Source organism: Lonchura striata, chromosome 2, assembly GCF_046129695.1.
Source record: "Lonchura striata isolate bLonStr1 chromosome 2, bLonStr1.mat, whole genome shotgun sequence".
Classification (NCBI taxonomy): domain Eukaryota; kingdom Metazoa; phylum Chordata; class Aves; order Passeriformes; family Estrildidae; genus Lonchura; species Lonchura striata.
The window spans coordinates 37,010,681-37,029,136 of NC_134604.1; the positions used below are offsets into that span (position 1 = coordinate 37,010,681).

Sequence of the window (18,456 nt, forward strand, 5' to 3'; positions counted from 1 at the left end):
CATCCTGGGAATCAATGGACAAGTAGGGTGCTGCTGCAGCCCATCACAAATAAGAATTTTCAGAAACCACATGGCAAAGAAATGGGTTTTGATATAACTGGTGACACCCAAATAGGAAAACACAGCCATCACCATGAGTCTTACTTGATCAATAGACATAGAGAGTTTTGAATAGTTGCTATCAATGGACACCTCATAATAAATTGTAGCTGAAAAAAAAGAGAAAAATTTAAATATATTTTTGAGAAAATTACAATCTGCTTAGGGACATTGTGAGCAGGCTTGTTTCGTTGAATAAAGCATAAATTGTGAATCATAGTTGTTCAGCTCTTCTAATAGTCTGGAAGTCTCTTAGGATTTAAAGCAAGCTGAACAACTGACAATCTTGGAGGAATTCAAGTGTGGTTTTATAATATCTGGTTCAACCGACTGAACTGGATCACTCTCACTAGCAATTATGTGTTTCACCAAGCATCTGGAAGCTTCATTGATGTTTATATTTTCCTGCAAATGAAAGAGAGGTTGATTAGTCAATAATAATCAAAACATGTTGCATATTTCCCATGCATAATTAAAATTTTCTCTCAGTAACATCAAAAGTTTACTTACCGTAATAAACAGTTTTCAAAAATTGACTATGTTAAATTTCCAGTTAAAACTGGAGTTTTGAAGTTGGTTACATTTTATATATATTATGATTCATGTATCTTTTAAAATGTATACAGAGCTGATTTTAAATTACCTCAATCTCTTGGTGATTTGATTGCTTCAACAAACTAAAAAAACAAATGCCAGAGAGGTGTTGAAGACCAGTGCCTGAAGTAAAGCTCCAAATACCATATTTCACTGCTTGAATAATGATTTTTCAATTCCACATAGTTAATTACCTATCAGTAATTACAGCCATGCATAGCACTTATTTTTTAAAGCCTCTCCCACAATTTCAAGAAGATTCCTGTATGTAATGCTCACAATGAAACCTGTGATGGATCAGTTTCATTGAATAAATGATACCATCTCAAATTACTCACAAAACAGTATAAAGGTTCTGTCTAATTCTGAGTCCTCCCTTATTTCTTGTTGAGGCTGACTGCAATGCACTGCATCTCCAATGCACTGATTCAGAAGAAATATATCACCATTGGTTTCATTTGTAGGACAGAAATCCTTACTCTAGGGGTTTAAAATGAAAGCTAAAGCACATCTTTTCCTACATGTGCCTGATATCAACTGCACATTTTACTTGCAGCAGCAAGTTCTACTTACCCTGTTTGTAGAATAAGTAAAGCTGAAACAGCTTGATCAGTGAGACACAGCTCAACACAGCATAGAAAATAAGCTGTAGTACTGAGTAAAGATTTTTTTTTTTTGTAAATAACAGCCACCAATATGTTTGGAATGAAAATTCAAGTTTTCTGGCATAAAAGGCACTATTCTAGTGTAACTATTAGCATTGATTACTTATTTTACAAGGCAGGAGATAGAAACCTCACTGTAGCTTCAGTCTTCTAGGAAATAGTATCACACAGCCACATGCATCCATATGGAAATGCATACCAATATATAGGCATACATTTGTGTATATGCACACACAACTTTGGCTCACTAAAGATAATGTTTTATTTGCAGCCTGCAATTACCCAGATTTTCAAGTTGAATCACTGAGTCATAGAATAGTTTTGATTGGAAGGGACATTTAAATGCTATCTAGTCCCAACTCTCAAGCATGTCCAGGTCCCTCTGGATGGCATTTGGAGCCTGCTGTACTGAGGCCATAAAATAGCTATAAAAGAAAGAAACGTGTGTGTTTCAGTAGAGAAGACACATTTATAAGAAAATCAAAAGCTGAAAGAATGGATTCTGTGAGACTGACTTTGTCCAATGCCCTTGAAATCAATGTAATGTCAAAACTCCACAAATTCCATTGTCCATCCCTTTGCACCACAGTAAAAGGCTGAAATCTGTAGATCAAACTGAAAATGTTAATTAGTGCAAGATTTTCACAGGTTTCTTCAATGACATACATGAACTTAAATATTTTGTATGTAAAGAATAACATTTAAATCCCCAATACTTTAGAGAAGTACATATTAATGTACATAGTAACTGCTAGAAAGTAATAGGGGCTGGGAATTGTCTCTCTACTGAGATGTTAAAATTCTGCTGTATCACATGACTCTCTCAGACCTGACTAGAAAATTCCTCAAGTATGCACTGAGAAGCCTTTTCAGAGCACTGTGAAATTTTTTGAAAAAAACCTCAGACAATGAAAAATATCTCTCAGCACTGCTCAGAAAACTGAAGTCAAAACAGGATTGTTAAAAGCACAAAAATAGAAATGTAAAATATTTAATATGGCTTTTGTCTTTACTGATGGACTGGTGAGCATTTCATTTGCCCATGTGCTACTTCTGTGTGAAATGGCAGAATGTGTTTATTCAATATGATCTTAGGAACTATCTAGGATTCTGCCGAAATTGATTAATGTTCAAATGTATTAACAGCAGCCACCTTTGTCAGAGGCTACCATTTTACAACATTGGGAAAGGAACCAAGCCTACAATAGCATAAAATGGGAATATGTGGACATCCCTCATCCCTGCTGGTGATAGATGGAAATCCATGTGCCAGACATGAAACCAAAAGTGCAGAAGAAAAAAAAATGCTCCAGCCAGTACTCAAACAGGGTAAAAAAAAAGGAGGGAGAGAGGAAGGGAGGGAGGGAATAAAAAGTCCTGTCCTGAGTCTAGAGAGGCAGTTTCTCATCTTTAACATTTATATGATCTCCTTAATCTTGGAGATGACAATTTCAGCTGGGGTACAAGGGGAGCAAGAGGAAGGGTGACCCTGGCAGACAGCACAGCCAGTTTTGAGTTTGTGTCTAGCTCCAGCCTGCTTCCATGGTTCAGATGACAACTGGCACACAGTATGGATGAGAAGCAGTATGTTAAGTCACCTGCTGCAAGGAGCCTGTGGTCATGCCAACAAAGCAACCCCTGCTGTCCCAGATCCCTGCCTTGACCACTTCCTTTCAGATGCTACTACTGCCTTTTGTTACAAACTTAATCCTGTGGCATCCTAGACCTGCAGATCAGACATTTCTGTATTCTGGTCTGACTAATGAAATATTGATTTCTCCCCCTCTCCTCCTGTAGTGTGTTTTGCAAAAGAACAATCTGTATTCAGCTAGGCAGTGAAAAAGCTACAGACAGTAGAAGGTGATCTTCTATCCAAACACAGACATCCAGAGGCCTGGTGATTTTAGGGCCAATGAAGTGTTGAGAGGAAATCAAGGAGAGGAAAGAGAAAAAAGAGAAAGTGAAAATCCATTCAAACACAAAGAAACCAACAATCAGAGCGTAAGATTGGACAGAGAGGAATAAACACAGACACCCTACTGATGGTATTGAGACATGGAAACTGCCTCAATTATACCTGAAAATAAAATTAATTATGTTTCAAAAAATATAGGTGAGACAGTGGAAAAATATCTTTCAGTGGGTCTCTATGTTGAAATGCCATAACTGTCACCTCCCATACAGCTTTGTCCTACAAAAGAGCACCACAGGAATTGTGATGATTGCTGAAGTTAATTCTCCTCTCCCTCTCCCTCTCCCTGGTATTACTCAGCACTGCATCTTTGATGTGTTTATCTGGCCAGCAGCTTTCTGTGATAGGGAAGTACTGCTATGGCCATTTGTCAAAAGGAGAAAACACAGAGCCACATGAATTCTGGTCCAGCATGTGGTGGCTAGCTGGAAAGTGGGAGATAGCATAGGATGAAATCCTCATATGATAAGGTAAGAATGCAACACTTTCTCAAGAAAAGCTCTTTCCCAAGAGAGAGTTTTTAGTGCAAGCCAGAAAGGATCTTACCCACATTATGGTGTCTTTATCAGTCTTGTATTCCTGATTTGGCATGCTAGCCTTTATAAAAGCCTTTCCCAAACATCTTGCCTTGCCCTGTCCCTTGAGGTGCCTAACCCATTTCTGTATGGCTCAGTAAGCCCCAGCATCTGATACACTATCCCAGTCAGTGCAAAAGCTGAGTTGTGAATCCATCCCTAATGATTTATCCTGCATCAACCTGCCAAAATCTGCCAGAGCAAGGATCTGAACCCTGCTTCTGTGACAACACCTGACTACTTGTGCCAGTCTTTCTCCTGGCTTCATCAAGAAGGAATGGAAAAGTGAAAATCAGAGCATGCTACTCTTTATTCTATTACCAAACAAAACAAGGCAAAGAAAATAACTCTGACTAATCTCTGAATTCCATAAAGGAACACTGGAGGATATAAATGAAATTAGTGTTTGCTTTGTAGATCAATATTATTAAAATATATCCTTTCAAAGGGTACTTTTATGAAAAGGATAGCAACCGAGGGCAGGGAAAGAGAGCTGCATTATTTAAAACCCTTGAACTGATTGCTATTGAAAATAATGTCTTGTAAGCAACAATCAGCTAAAGGGAAAATAAATACATTATTGAATGTGACTCAAAGAAGTACACAAGCTCAGCAATTGCTTTTGATTTAGGATTACCTTCCCCCTTATTGTCCATCCATACTGCAGATGCAGAACACTAACATTTAGGGCATTCAATTTTAATATCTGAAACAAGTTTGCACAGATCAGTCTAGCTCTAAGCTCTTTGTAGAAGAATAAAGACCCTGACAAGTTTTAAGGGCCTGTCTCACTTTCTGATGAAGCAACTTGTTTCTTTACCATGCACATATCTTAGATTTGACTATCTGGTTGTTTTCTGATAGAATGTTTTTCCCTTTTTACATTGACAGTTTTTCCTCTTACTGAATCTGAAGCTGCTGAGTCTTCCCCTGAAAACCAGGGTGAGGAACAGTGTGTATGCAGGCACAGAGTGCTTGGGGAGCTCTAAATCAGCGCTGCCTAGAGACATGACCTCAGACTACTACTGCAGTTGAAGGAAATTGACTTCCCATAAGTAAACATTTACAAATTGTGAAATATTCAGGTATTAGATGGGAGCCTAGTTAGAAGCTCGTAGCTTCCACATTTTATTTCCATACTAAAAATCCAGGAGTAAAGAAATTACCTGAAAGATATTTTAACCTGCACTCCTCTTGAGCTAGCACTCTGAGGGAATGGCTCCACATGCTCCCTTAGCAGAACTCCCTGGAAACTGCTGGGAACAGAGCCTTATTAAGATGGTGTGCTGTACTCCTGCAGTGGTGTTTCTAGGAAAATGCAGCCATACAAGTTAAAAGCCATCTGGATGCATGAACATGAAATTCATGGATGTGAACTGCAGTGACTGCAACTCTGAAAACAAGATCATTTCTGTGATTGAATTCTTACAGCTGGTTGAATACCCTGTCACAAAATTATTTCAATTAATGACTTTCTGATTTCAACAATTTTGTGTTTCTCTGAATTTTCAAATTTGGAACCACACTAAATAATGCATTTCATAAAAGTGATCCAGAGAGCTACATGACAGCTCTAATACCCATAGGATAATCTGAATTGACTCCTTTTAATTGCAGGAAACAAACTCTGCAGAGGATTCTGCACAGAGTGATTGTACATCTGAAATGAAATTTTCTGCCTTAAGTGTCAGCTTTACTTTTATGGCAGAATCTGAAATATTTTTTAAGACTGTACTGTGAGATTGGTTAGATGCTTTTTGAGTGAATAAAAAAGACAATCTAGGGAGCCACACATCCCTAACTGGGTCTGGCAGTCTCAAATGGATTGCTTGGATTTAAGTTACCAGATCAGCAGATTAGTTTAGAGTGTCAACCTAATTCAAATACATGTCCAAACCTTGTTTTTCTTTATGGAAATCAGAACTGCTTATCCACTTCCTCTGCAAATCTACTGCACAGCTTGCTTTTTACATCTGTCATAATAATTGTTCAGTCAAAAGAACTGAAGAACCTGTGGGTAAACAAGGCTAGTAGAGCTTGGATTATTCACAGAATTCCCTGGTAAGATTCATTAATTCAGGAAGAATTAATATCCTTGCTTTTTGAAAGAGAGACTGGAACAGAGGAGAGAATGACTTTCTGAAGGCAACATAGCAATGGCAAAGAGGACTTTTAATTGCTGGTCCAGCATTTGGGCCCTGTAGGGGGTTGGAACCAGGTGATTTTTAAGGTCTCTTCCAACACAACTAATTCTGAATCTATGGTGACATACCTTGGACTGCCTGTCAAACAAAAGCTAAATAAAGGACATCTTACTATCTACATTTCTTAGAGGCAGAACTATAACACTGTCCTGGTCCAAATAGGATGTATCCAAATAGCCCAGAGACTCAGACTGCTCATCAGTCTCTAGGTCAGGAGACAAGGAGCTGTGTGATTAACCTAGTTTTGTAAGGATCTGAAAAGCACATCTACCAGCCTTTCTGGGCAATTTGGACCAAACATGAATGTCTTTTCATCTTATCTCTATTGCTGACAGCAGAATTACAGCAGGGAAAAGAGGAACTCAGGCATAATAACAGCACAACCATGGCCAGTTGAAAGGTATTTCAAGTTATTTCTGAATTAGGTACTTTCAAGCACACTTATTTTTGCCTGACTTGTCTATTTTGTTGCACAAGTTCCATTTTCATTGTGAAGTGATAATAAGCTTGAAATTGCTCCTTTTCTAATCCAAGTCAAAAGCTCACCTCTTTGAACTAGGCATGGTGGTGAAAACAGTTTAAAGGCTTGGAAATGTGACTGGAGCTCTCAGCTGCTCTGGCCATGTTGTGGATAATTAAATGTGTGACAGGAAGAAGAAATTTCTTTCCTTTAAAAGAATGAATCTTTTGCAATAGTTGTGGTCATGAAATTTATTAAAGAATTCACTATTAAGGGTTATTTGGTCACTGTCTGGGGATGTACCTCTTAGACTGCAATCAGTATGGGTGAAGTAAATATGCAGATATAAAAGAGACCAGGCTCACCACCGGATATATGACAACAGTGTAACTTGTGACTGTGCTGTGAGGTGGTGTTGCCCAATAAGGCCCTTCTCACAAGGAAAACTATCCAAAAAAAACCTTCTCTCTTTGTAGAGAAAAGATTGAAAGAGGGTTATTTCCTTCAGATTAATGTAAAAAGCAAAGAAAATACATAAGACTGCATTAGGTGGCTCAAATATTTTATATTGGAGCTGTTAACTTACAAAAATAGTACCAGGCTATACAGTGATTTTTTTTGGTGTAATCTTCCAGCGCTACAGACAAAAGCTTAAAACATTGACAGCTTGAAATATAGTAGGTACATATATAGCAAGCTACCTTCTGCAAGGTAACCAGAACAAAAGATGTTCTTTTTATAAGTAATCCTCTTTGTTTTTCCAAAATGCATAAATCATATTTAGTTTGCTCTCAAGGCTTTAACATTTCTGAGCACATCTCCAGAAAACCTCTGGAGATCTAATTATTCCAGGATACCACAAAAAGAGAGTTATTACTTATTTGAACTGCTAAAACTGATAGCTGCAATATGATGACTCCTTTGTCCATGCTATTCTGCTTCAGAAGAGTTCCTATTCTCTGTAGCAACCTGAGTTAATTTTTTTTTCTTGGAGCCAAGTTCAATTACTTATGATGCCCTAGGCAGAAAGAATAGCAGGTATCTACAATATACAGAATTCTAAAATAGTAGTAATATTAACTTTTGTGTAGAAAAGGAAATGTAAAGTTTCATTTAGAACTTAGATCAAGTGGGGAAACTTTTTGATCTAATTTAGTTTAAATGTTGTGATTCTACCATCTTTACTGGAATGACTCTCTGCATAATTTTAAAGTCAGAAGCCTCCAATTCTGGGTGGAAATCAGGTGTGTGGACTGCAGAACAACAGGTCCTTGCCTCTGGTGTATAGAAGCAGAGAATAGTCTGCTAACAGCTGTGTGCCCTCAACTCTCATAATTCCCTTCAGAGTGGTTTTTGAAAGCAAGTCTTGTCATAGCTGGGTTTTTTTTTCCCTGATCTTACATGATTGCATTGTCAGTGTGGGGACTGCTTGGGTTTTGGAGTTAAATAACATAAGAAGAATCTAGATATTTACCAGGTCTAAAATAGCAGAAATTCTTAATTCTATGCATCTTAGAAACTTGGAAAAATTTCCTATGTTATGACTTTAAAAAATTGTTGTTCTCTATACATCTTTTATACTTCCATAGTTCTGCCCCAGACTGGCTCCATCATCATCATCAAACCTCTCTGTGATCTTTGAAATAATTTGCATATTCATTTTCTCTCATGACGTGCAATGGTTCTTAGCACAATAAATGTGGTTGTCCTTTTTGAGTGGTGGACATGTGCTTGCTGGGGACTGATGTATGGAATGCATGGTATAGGTTCCATTCTCATAGTAAAATGTAGTTTATCATAAAGAGGAACACTGGATTCTCTTGGCCTCACCCAACACAAATCAGTAGGTGAACCACAGACCTAAATACAGAGCAGGTGCTGCACATGAAGGAATAGGAAGTACCCTGTTGTGGAGAAAGATAGTTCACACACTTACCTAGACCATTTCTCCCTATAAATGGCATATTAAAAAACAGTGGCTGGATTTGTGACCCATTCAGTAGAGAAGTAAAGCCATTAATTACAAAGACATAGAATCATAGAATCATAGCATGATTTGGGTTGGAAGGGACCTCTTCAAGTCATCTTGTATAACCCGCCTGCCAGAGCAGGGATATCCTCAGCTAGACTGGGTTGCTCAGAATCCAATCTAGCCTTGAATGTTTCCAGGGTTGGAGCATCCACCATGCCTGGGAGACTTGTTCCAGTGTTTTGCCATCCTTGTCAGAAAAAAATATTTATCTCTAGTGTAAATCTACCTTCTTTTAGTTTAAAATCACTGCCCCTTGTCCTAGGACAACAGGCTCTCATGACACATTTGTCCCCATCTTTTTTATAAGCCCCCTTAAGTACTGAAAAGCTGCAATCTCAGCCCAGAGTTCATGCAATGCTTAAGGCAGTCTGGAATATGCTGCTATTCCCCTGCTGTTACTTCTGCTGATTACTAGTAGAACATCTTTTAAATATTAATGCTTAAAGGTGTCAAAACCAGAAAAGTAAAACACAAATAGACACACTAAAAGTTCTTATGTACCTTACATAAAGTGTTTAAAAGGAATTAAACAATGCATTTAGTAGCCTGGAAGCCAAAGTGTAGCATTTTGGCTTCCAGACTACTAGAAATCTAGGTTAAACCAGAACCAAACTGTTACATTTCAAACATCCAAAAGTTCCCCAGAGCTGTCAATGATGACACGAGCTTTCCTAATATGAGGATACAACCAGCACAATATCCACTGAATTGTTGTGTTCAAATCAATATTTCACATGCCAGCTCTCCAAATTCTGCATGAACTGAAATTATCTGAGACATCTCAAATTGATCTACAGTACCAATGTACTTTCAGCCTTTGTAATTTGAAAATCTGATGCCCCTTCTGATTTTTGTCTCACTATTCACTCAGGAAATCTGCACCAAGGCAAAGAATTGAATCTCGGAGCAGCTCATACAGCACTTTGACCATTGATATTTCCTTCCTCCCCAGATAAGTGATTTTTTTGAGAAGGCTATTGAGAATGAGCGCTTATAACAATGAACATTGTACAAGCACTACAATAGACTGACTTTATTCTGGAATCTAAGGCAATGAAACTATTGTCTCAAATCTGCATTTCTCAGGCAAAGTGGTTATATAAATATTTAGAGATAACATTCAGTGTTAAGAATGTTGAAAAACATCCTCATATCATTCACAAGAGGTATCTTTTATGCCTTGCCTAAGGTCATCCTCCTCCCCAGTCTATTGTGCAGTACCCTGTTGACCGGGTACATACTTTAGTGCAGGCCTATCATATCACAGCAGCTGCATTTCAGAATGTTACAATAAAAGACCTAAAAGAAATAGAAATGCATACTATATATTTACAAATCTACTTTTAATCAATACCACCAAGAGAGGAACTTTTCAAGGTGCACATTTAGACCAAATTAGAGAGGAGCTGATTTCTCTGTCCTTATAAATGTTTGAAAAGAAATGGAAACATTACCTTGGCTGACGTTTCAAACCAGCCCACGAACCCATTCTCTTTGCAGAATTGATCCATCTTGATGCCATTGTTCATAAGAACATCTATTCCCTGGTCACATTTGTTTGCTAATAGGACTGCTGGCACAGGTTTGCCATTTGGAAGAACCAACTTAGAGTCCAAATCCTCTTTCCATTTTGTCACTGCTTCAAATGTCGCAGGTCTTGTAACATCAAAGACAATAAATGCCCCCATGGCCTCTCTGTAATACACCCTGGTCATGTTTCCAAATCTTTCCTGTCCTGTAATGAAGAAAGTAGGAGGGGAAAAAAGCATTGCCTTGTAAAAATCAGTGCTTCCAGTTTAGATCAGTATTTCACATTGCAGGTTTTCTAAGATAACATTACTGAAGGCAGGACTTAATTTTATAAATCCCTGGGAAACTACTCTTTGCCTAAATAAGTACCATGCTGGAATAATTTGTATGAAAATGCAGGAGAGTATTGCATGAAAAAGGAATTTTCAAACCAATAGCCAAGGAAATTTAATGAAGTTCATTATAAGTGAATAATAAGTGCAATAAGTGAATAATAAGTGTATGGTCTTATTAGGCTGCCAAATTTCTCAGTCTGTGGAGAGTACCAAGTCTTTGGGTACATTACAGGACTTTCAAAAAGAGTCACAAAAAATACCAGATTGGTACCAGATTGAAAACTCCTTGGTACTATGGTATTTTGTCTAAAACATCCAACACAACTGAACTCCTCACGCATGAAAGAGGATCCTGCATATTCTCATGCAAATTATAATAACCAGCAGTATCATAATATAACTCTGGAGCCATACCAGACATCAGAGTATTTACAAATTTATTTTTAAAACACAGAGGTGAGGAAGATGAATTTAAAGGCATACAAACATGGTCTAAGAAATAGAGAAGCAGTAGCAAAATGAAAAGCTGCATTGCTTCAGTGAAAAGATCTGAGAGTTTCATAATAGATCTGTTCAGAAGTGTCGCAGTTTTATTTGCTGAAATTCAAAGTGCTTTCTGGGAAAGGAGAGAATTTTTTGGGAGTTAACAGTACATCAGTATATTCAAACAGGGACGTTTGTAAATATCTATCATTTTATATGACTAAAAGTATGAACAAATTAACACATGACATCAGGATATGGTATGTTGATCAGCTGTGGATTTGTTAATATATCTGCTGCTTTCATGGGAACTCTGAAAAAATAATTTACACAGAACTTTTCTTGGAAATAAAAAATAGATTTTCTGCTAATGTCTGCAGCAGATCTGTGATCCAAAGAAGAATTATAAGCTCCTGAAATATTTCATAACAATAGCAGTTTTTAAGCAAGACAACTCCTGTACATGCTTCTATACCTGGGAAAAAGTGCTATGGAAATAGAAGCATTGAATGCAAACTTGTTTCTAGCTTTATTTTCTCAGTGTGAGTAGTTGTGAGTACGTTAGGAAGACAAGAAGATTGGCAATCTGCCTCTGACCCCAGGAAGGTTATCTGTGGAGAATTTGTCTGATGGAAATTTTGCTGTCAAATATAAGGGAGGGTTGAGAAAGGAAAAGTACCGATTGCTGGGCTTCTAGACCATGCACTTGCACTTAATGGAAATAGCACTGAACCCACTTAGGGGGTCAACACCATCAGTTTGTGATGTTTATCTTTGGTTTTAAGCATTGTGGCAGCAAGGAGACAGTTATTCACATGATACAGAAACCAAAGAGGAAGTCTGTCTTCTCCAAATTAATGTAATTTTTTTTTATCTTAAAGAAACACAGTGTCTTATTGATAAAGCAAGATAGAAATAGATTATTTGTGAGAAAGAAGAGGTCATATTCAAAATTTCTTTCTTCCATATTTTTATTCAAATGTCTTATGATTCCTATCAGTGGGCTAATCAGATGAATGGCTAAGTCATGTGCTATTCAATAATCTCTTTGTTGAGAAATTCTTTTTTCATCTGCAAGAAGGTGACTTTCACCAAAATCCAAGGTCTGATTAGAAACATGGCAGTGAGGTAATCAGCAACATATTCAAATAGTTTTTGATGGATATTGTATTTCACTGATAGTTTATCCTTCTCATACAAAGCTCTTGAGATGCTTACACTGTGGGTGATATAAGAGTACTTCAACTCAGGCCTCACACATATTTATTAGGACACAGATTGTTGAGATAGGTGGGGCACAGTGTCACAGAACATCAACTAAATTATTCATTTGCAGTATGAAATAATTCACCATGAAGGAAGTTACTCAATGAATAAAAGACTCCTAAGTTGTGATCTTCTGCCTGGTAGTGGCCTACAAATTTCTGGCAAATTGTATGACACTGCTTCTTCTTTTAGCTTCCAGCTGCTTTTTCAGATACACAGGATTTTCACTGCACAGGAAAGCCAGTATGTTTGTAAATGCAGCATTTTGCAGGAAGACGGGGATAACCAATTTACATCACCAACCACTTCAAAGAAAGAGAAAGAATGAAGTTGCATAATTAACTGTCTAAACTGTTTTTGAAGTGGTCTTTTTCTCCATCAGTTATAATTAATGTATCAATATATTTGACAGAAAGGCATCAGGCCTTTTTGAATGGAAAAAGAGGTCCTTTATAAATCAGAGTTTTAGTTCTATGACCTTTGCATAATGACTTTTATTTAATTTAAATTGTGGAAAAAGTGATCTCTAGTATTTGCATTGAGCTTGGAGAACTAAATAATATGTCTAAGGATGCAGAAGTACGCTTTTTTCCACAGATTCTCGCTTACGTGGACAAAATCCAATATTAATAGATTAGGCTCCTGAAACCTTTTTGTTTAGCAGAATTGCTCGTAATAATAGGCACTGCTTGATGCATTAAAGATGTCAAAATCCGGCCTTAGGTTTTCAGAAACACAATGTCTTAGGCAGGAATTAGGCTAGAAAATAGATCAACAATTAGGTATTCAGTGGTGTCTCTCAGGCAGCCTTGAACATTAGAATCTGCTTTACTGCAACACCGACTGGGGAAGATTGGTTTTGTTTTTCACTGGAAGGGTCAGAAGCTTGGGAAATATTTGATCTGGTCCATAGTACTTTACTGCATCCCTTACAAGACCACTGGCATTTGCCATCAAATCCTGCAATTCCAACGGCCTTTGCCCACTGAGATCATGCTTTATGCTGGGATTATCAGCATTAAATTAGATTAAAATAATTAATCGGGAGTACTGAACGTTAGGATCCCTTTGTATTTGGAGACTGAAAAGAAATGCCTGGTTGTTAATTCAGATGAATCTTACTCTACTTGGAAGCGAACCTAGTGAGATCAAGGTGATAAAGCAGCAAGATTTCTACTAAAGGGAAGCACTCCCTGTCTGAAGGGCAGCTGCCTGCACATTTATCCTAATCTCAGTGGCACCTCTGCAGCAAGCAGAGCAATCAGTTCATGGGTTTGAAGCAACAAGCAGCTGGACTTTCCTAGCTTATAAAAATTTATCCCAAATAAATTTCTATAGTAATCTGCAATTTTTACTAACAACTGCCATCTCTAATAAAGATATAAAAAATAACTAAAAAGTGCTGAAATTCAGATATTTTCCACAATCTTGACTACAGCATCTGAAATGTGGCACAAAAATTTAAATTAAAAATTGATTGAAATTGCCCAGTGCTGAGTTTTATGATGCATTTTACTTCTTGCCACTGACCTAAGAGACAAGGCTTTTGGGGGCCACCTTGCTTTACAGAAAGCCTTTAGCCAACACTGAGAAGCTGGAAACTGTGGAGAAAATTTAAATATCTTTTACATATCACCTCAAAATATCTTTCAGAATATTCACACTTGACTTCAAATAATTGTCTTTATGGACTGAAGTTTAAGCGACCCTTGAGCGGATGTTCAGCAGCCCAGAATGAGGAAAAGCAGGCTGTCAGCAGGATCTGGCCCACAGATTCCAGCACCAATCTCTACTGAAATAAAACCCTCACAGCAAGAGATTTATTTATGTTTGCAGAACAGTAATTTCAAGGTAACTTAGCCTAGAAATCACCATGACTATCTTATTTATGCATATGTGCTGCCAGCTTAGCTGCTGCTGAAAACCTAAAATGCTGAGGACGTGCTGTGCCTGGCATTAGCGAACAGGTTTCCACTTACTCCCTCTGCAGCATAACAATCCTAAAACTTTATAACTGCAGAGATATTTGTCCGTGTCTGTGGGAAGACTGCTGCTTCTGATGGTGAAAGTGACTGGGAAAGGAAATGGAACTGTCCTTTCCCCCAAGCATTGGTCCAACTGTTTATGAGATGAGAACCAGACTTTTAAACACAAACCAATATCTTTTTAGTAGCAACGAATAACCCAGCCCACGCACATGCAGAAGAAGTGATAAAGAGGATACTGAGATGGCTGTGGGAAAGGAACAGGGAGCAGGCTCTGATCTGCTGCTCTCTGCTCTCTGATGTTCAAAGCTCCTCCCCGCAGTAAATCTATGGCTAAAGCTGGTCTTCAGAGAAATCTCTGGATTGTTTGGGCACAAAACACAGACAGTAGCACAGAGAGCAGCCTTGCAGAGAAGGGTGTAGCAAATACACCCAGATCTGCTGTCTAGAACAGCTGTTTTTTTCAAAAGCGGCGTGACAGCCTGCATCTGTAGGGCCAGCCCCATCCACAGTAACATTGTGCAAAATATGATTCAGAGTTTCTTTAAAGCTTTTCTTCTAAGAATTTGTTAATGACTTTAAAGGATATGCACACAAAGGCAGCAGAAAAGATAAAGAAATAAAGACAGAAATTGACTGAGGAGCAAGATTTAATGTTGCATGACACAGCAGTAGAGATGATGGCACACTTTAACAGGAACACCAAAACTAATAATTTGTGACATAAGATGAAACAAAATGGAATTGTTGTGAAGAAATTAAAGAAAAGGAAAATTTTATCATGTATATATCCTCTCACATTCAATACTAAACATTCAGTCTCCGCAAACTTAGGCACTTCACTGATCAGACATAAGTTCATAGATTTTAATGACAGCACATTGTTATAAACACCATAACATCATATAGCATTAAGGTTAATCCTACTATTCCTGCCTAACACCCACAGTTTCAGGAATATAGTATGTGTTAAAATCACTGTCTTAAAGTAACAATGTGTGATGCAGAGACTACATTATCCCTGAATTAATTTTTGCAATACTTATTTATCCTTGTTTTTTGGAATTTCTCTCTCATTTAAATAAACAGAATTTCAGTATTTAGCTGTTACATGATGTTATAGTTTTGTTTGCAAAATACCAAAAATTATGTTACACAAATATTAAATACATTTAATTAGATGGCACCAGATGAAACAAATTTACTTTTCCTTCTTATGTATGGTAAGGGTAAACCAGGCCAAACTGCTTCGTCCTACCACAGCTGGAATGTGTCACTCCTCAAATGAAGTCACTATGTACAGAAACTCTACTAATAATGTAGCTAATCTTGACACTAGTTTTATTTACAATATTTTAAAGAAAATTACTTCTAGATTGTTAAACAAGTTACTACCCATGAAAAGCAAGGAGGAATACACATAGGCTTGGTACTGGGTTCAATGCCTGTATAATGGAGAGGGGAGAAGATATAACAGTTTAAATAATCCCTTATATATATATATATATATATATATACATACATATAAAAGTATGTATTCATATATAATTACTGATATGAAATATTGTCTATGTATTTGCAGAATTTGCTTCAATTCAAGGTGTCCTGCATGCTAAGCCAACATCCTTCAGCTTGGTCAGAGACTGAAAGTTTATTTCCTTATCCCAAAAGATAAACCTGACCAAATAACAGAGAGTCCATTAAAAGAGAAAATATGTTCTTAGACCAGAGATTTTATTTTCCTCCCTCTTCTCATTGCCCATTTTTATTTTGCAAATGATGTTACATGACCATCCACAGCCAGGAGAAACCAATTCCATTCTCTCCATATTTCCAATCAGTTTTACTTCTCTTTTGTTTTTGAACCTCTTTTTTTCTCACCAGCCAGATGTCTTTTGCATGATAACTTTTATGACTGCACCATGATCATCTAAGTTCAGCATGCTGCTTGCAGAACTTGCTCTCTATATACAGCCAGCAACAGCTAAAGCTCCTTAAGCAGAAGTCATTAAAGCCAAGACAACAACTCTTTTTATTACTGACCACTGTCTTGACCTTCACAATGATGCTTTGAATTGGCCAATTCATATGAAATTTAGTACTGTGCTGTAATTCTCTCTGTCATGTGTGATAACTCAGAAAGCATGCTAGTCATTCAGCACTACAACTAGGTGCAATTGCTTTTGCAGCCTGACTGAAAGCTACATCATATGATCCGCCAGCACATGATTAGTAGTGTAATAAATCTCTGAAACAAGGCATGCAAAATACATTCTTTAAGGCCTTGATACATTCAGAATTTACTATGAAATGCTTTTTTCTCGTGCAGAAATGTTTTTCTGGCAGTGTATGTATTTGTTGTTACAATTAGCCACTGTTTTTCCCCAATAATATTTTTCCCATTATTCTATCTTTTAATAAAGAAAACTGAGCGTATATGTATTTAAAACCATAAAACCACAAGACTGTATTAGCATGTGGAAAGGCAGAGTTTATACGCTTTACATAAAGCAGTGTCGTTGAATAAGTTTTAGTACCTCAGTGCCAAATTCAGAGCTCAGACATGAGACAGCTCAGTGCAGCAGAAAAGCACTCCCTCCACCAATAAGAATGTCAAGAATTTTTTCATTTCACCAGTTTTACCCGGTGCTGTTCCAGACTAGATCAATGAGCCTGAGTGGGCTCACAACTCAGGCCACAGGCTGGTACAGTTGTCTAACAGCTGATATGTTCACCTTTATTCCCTATTTAATGAAAGTAACTTCTTAATGTAATTGAGTTTTTAATGCCATCCTTTATGCTGTAATCTATTCTTATCTATTCTTATTTGATTCCTGCATTCACTAAATGAAAAATTATTATTTACAGCATGGGATATATGCTGTCAAGGTAAACTTATTTTGTGGACTGAAACAAAAATGATTGATTTTCAGAAAGGGGTGGCAAAAAAATTTGTGTGTTTAATTTGAATCCAAACTGAAAATGTCTGAACACGGTCAGCAACAATGTCAGATTCTGTAGGTTTTAATGATGTAAGCATGTGGGAATATCTGGACTATCTTATTCTTTTTCTCCTTTCAGAGATAAATCATCTTTTGTTTTGCTTGATGTTGGAACAAGGGTATTTAAATATGAGTAATTATATTTTTAACAACCAGAATGCCAAATAGAAACATTTCTCTTCCTAAAACAAGTTAGAAGTTGCTTTCATTGGACTGAAGGAGGGCAGGTATGAGAGAGAGGAAGAAGGAAGGTATTTCGATGAACTTACTCAGAAATAAGTTTTCTTTATTTTTTAAACTATAAAATTAATTTTAACAATCTTACTGAATGCCTCATCTATTCCATCAAATTAAAAAGATTTAACAGGACGATTCTTGTTATTCTTCCTCCTGTCACAGAGATCTATTAGTCCAAGGAGGCAAAACTGAACATTGCCAGCTGCAGGGAAACAGCAGGGGCATTTGGAGGTGCCCAAGTCCTTGAATATGTGCAAGAGCTGGGGAGAAAATTCAGCTAGCACAGGTTCCACTCTGACGCTCTGACTTCCCTAGTTTGGGAGTCTGCTGGTTTTAGGGAATGTCCAAAATGTCAAGCTGCCCTTAAAGTTTTCTCTCCTCAATCTAACCTCCCTCACTGCAGTGGAGGTTCCCAGTTTACAGATCAGTACAAATGACTTGGGGTCTGTATTTTGTATTGCTCTTCGATAGATATGGGGCTGAGGGTTCTCCTCTGTACTCACCCGCAATATCCCAGAGCTGCAGCCGTACCACAGTCTCAGCATCCCAGTTCAGCACCTTCAAAGCAAAGTCCACCCCGATGGTGGCCCGGTAGTGGGGGGAGAAGTTCTGGTGGACATAGCGCTTGATGATGCTGGTTTTGCCCACTCCCAGGTCCCCGATCACCAGCAGCTTGTAGAGGTGCTCCTTCTGGTTGTGCTTCTGCATCTTTCCTGTGGCTGCGGCTGCTCCCTGCAAACTGATTGCATGCTCTGCCCGAGGAATCCTGCCAGCCTGAGGGGAAGAGAGGGGGTGAGGGACTGGGGAGGGAAGGAAGGTGGAGGCTCTCTCCCTTCCTACGGAAGCAGGATCACCAGGTCCCGCAGGCAGCCCTGCTGGGAGATGAAGTAAGGAGGGATTGGGGGAAGGAAGTCTTCCAGAAAGTTTTGTGCGTATGTGTGTAAAGGTCAGCATGAGGTGTGTCTGGGATTAGTCTGGCTGCTAAAGACTTCACAGGAAAATTCATGCAACAGTCCT

The 18,456-nt window shown here is 37.9% G+C and overlaps 1 protein-coding gene across 1 annotated transcript; it reads right to left on the minus strand.

Moving 5' to 3' along the window:
* Positions 1–251: 251 nt before the first annotated feature.
* RAB38 (RAB38, member RAS oncogene family) lies at positions 252–18,162 on the minus strand. The gene is made up of 3 exons (XM_021544950.3): positions 17,943–18,162; positions 10,056–10,336; positions 252–504 (listed from the first exon to the last, which is right to left on the minus strand). The coding sequence occupies exons 1-3, from the start codon at positions 18,145–18,147 to the stop codon at positions 352–354; spliced, it is 639 nt and encodes a 212-aa protein (XP_021400625.3). The 5' UTR covers positions 18,148–18,162; the 3' UTR covers positions 252–351.
* Between the last annotated feature and the right edge of the window lie 294 nt (positions 18,163–18,456).

What these genes read in the sequence shown, in the direction of transcription:
- RAB38 (XM_021544950.3), bottom strand. Translation starts at nt 18,147, where the DNA reads ATGCAGAAGCACAACCAGAAGGAGCACCTCTACAAGCTGCTGGTGATC. An exon ending in GCAGCTCTGGGATATTGCGG is followed by an intron (nt 10,337 to 17,942) that starts GTGAGTACAGAG and finishes TCTTCATTACAG; the next exon opens with GACAGGAAAGATTTGGAAAC. An exon ending in GGTTTGAAACGTCAGCCAAG is followed by an intron (nt 505 to 10,055) that starts GTAATGTTTCCA and finishes TTTCATTTGCAG; the next exon opens with GAAAATATAAACATCAATGA.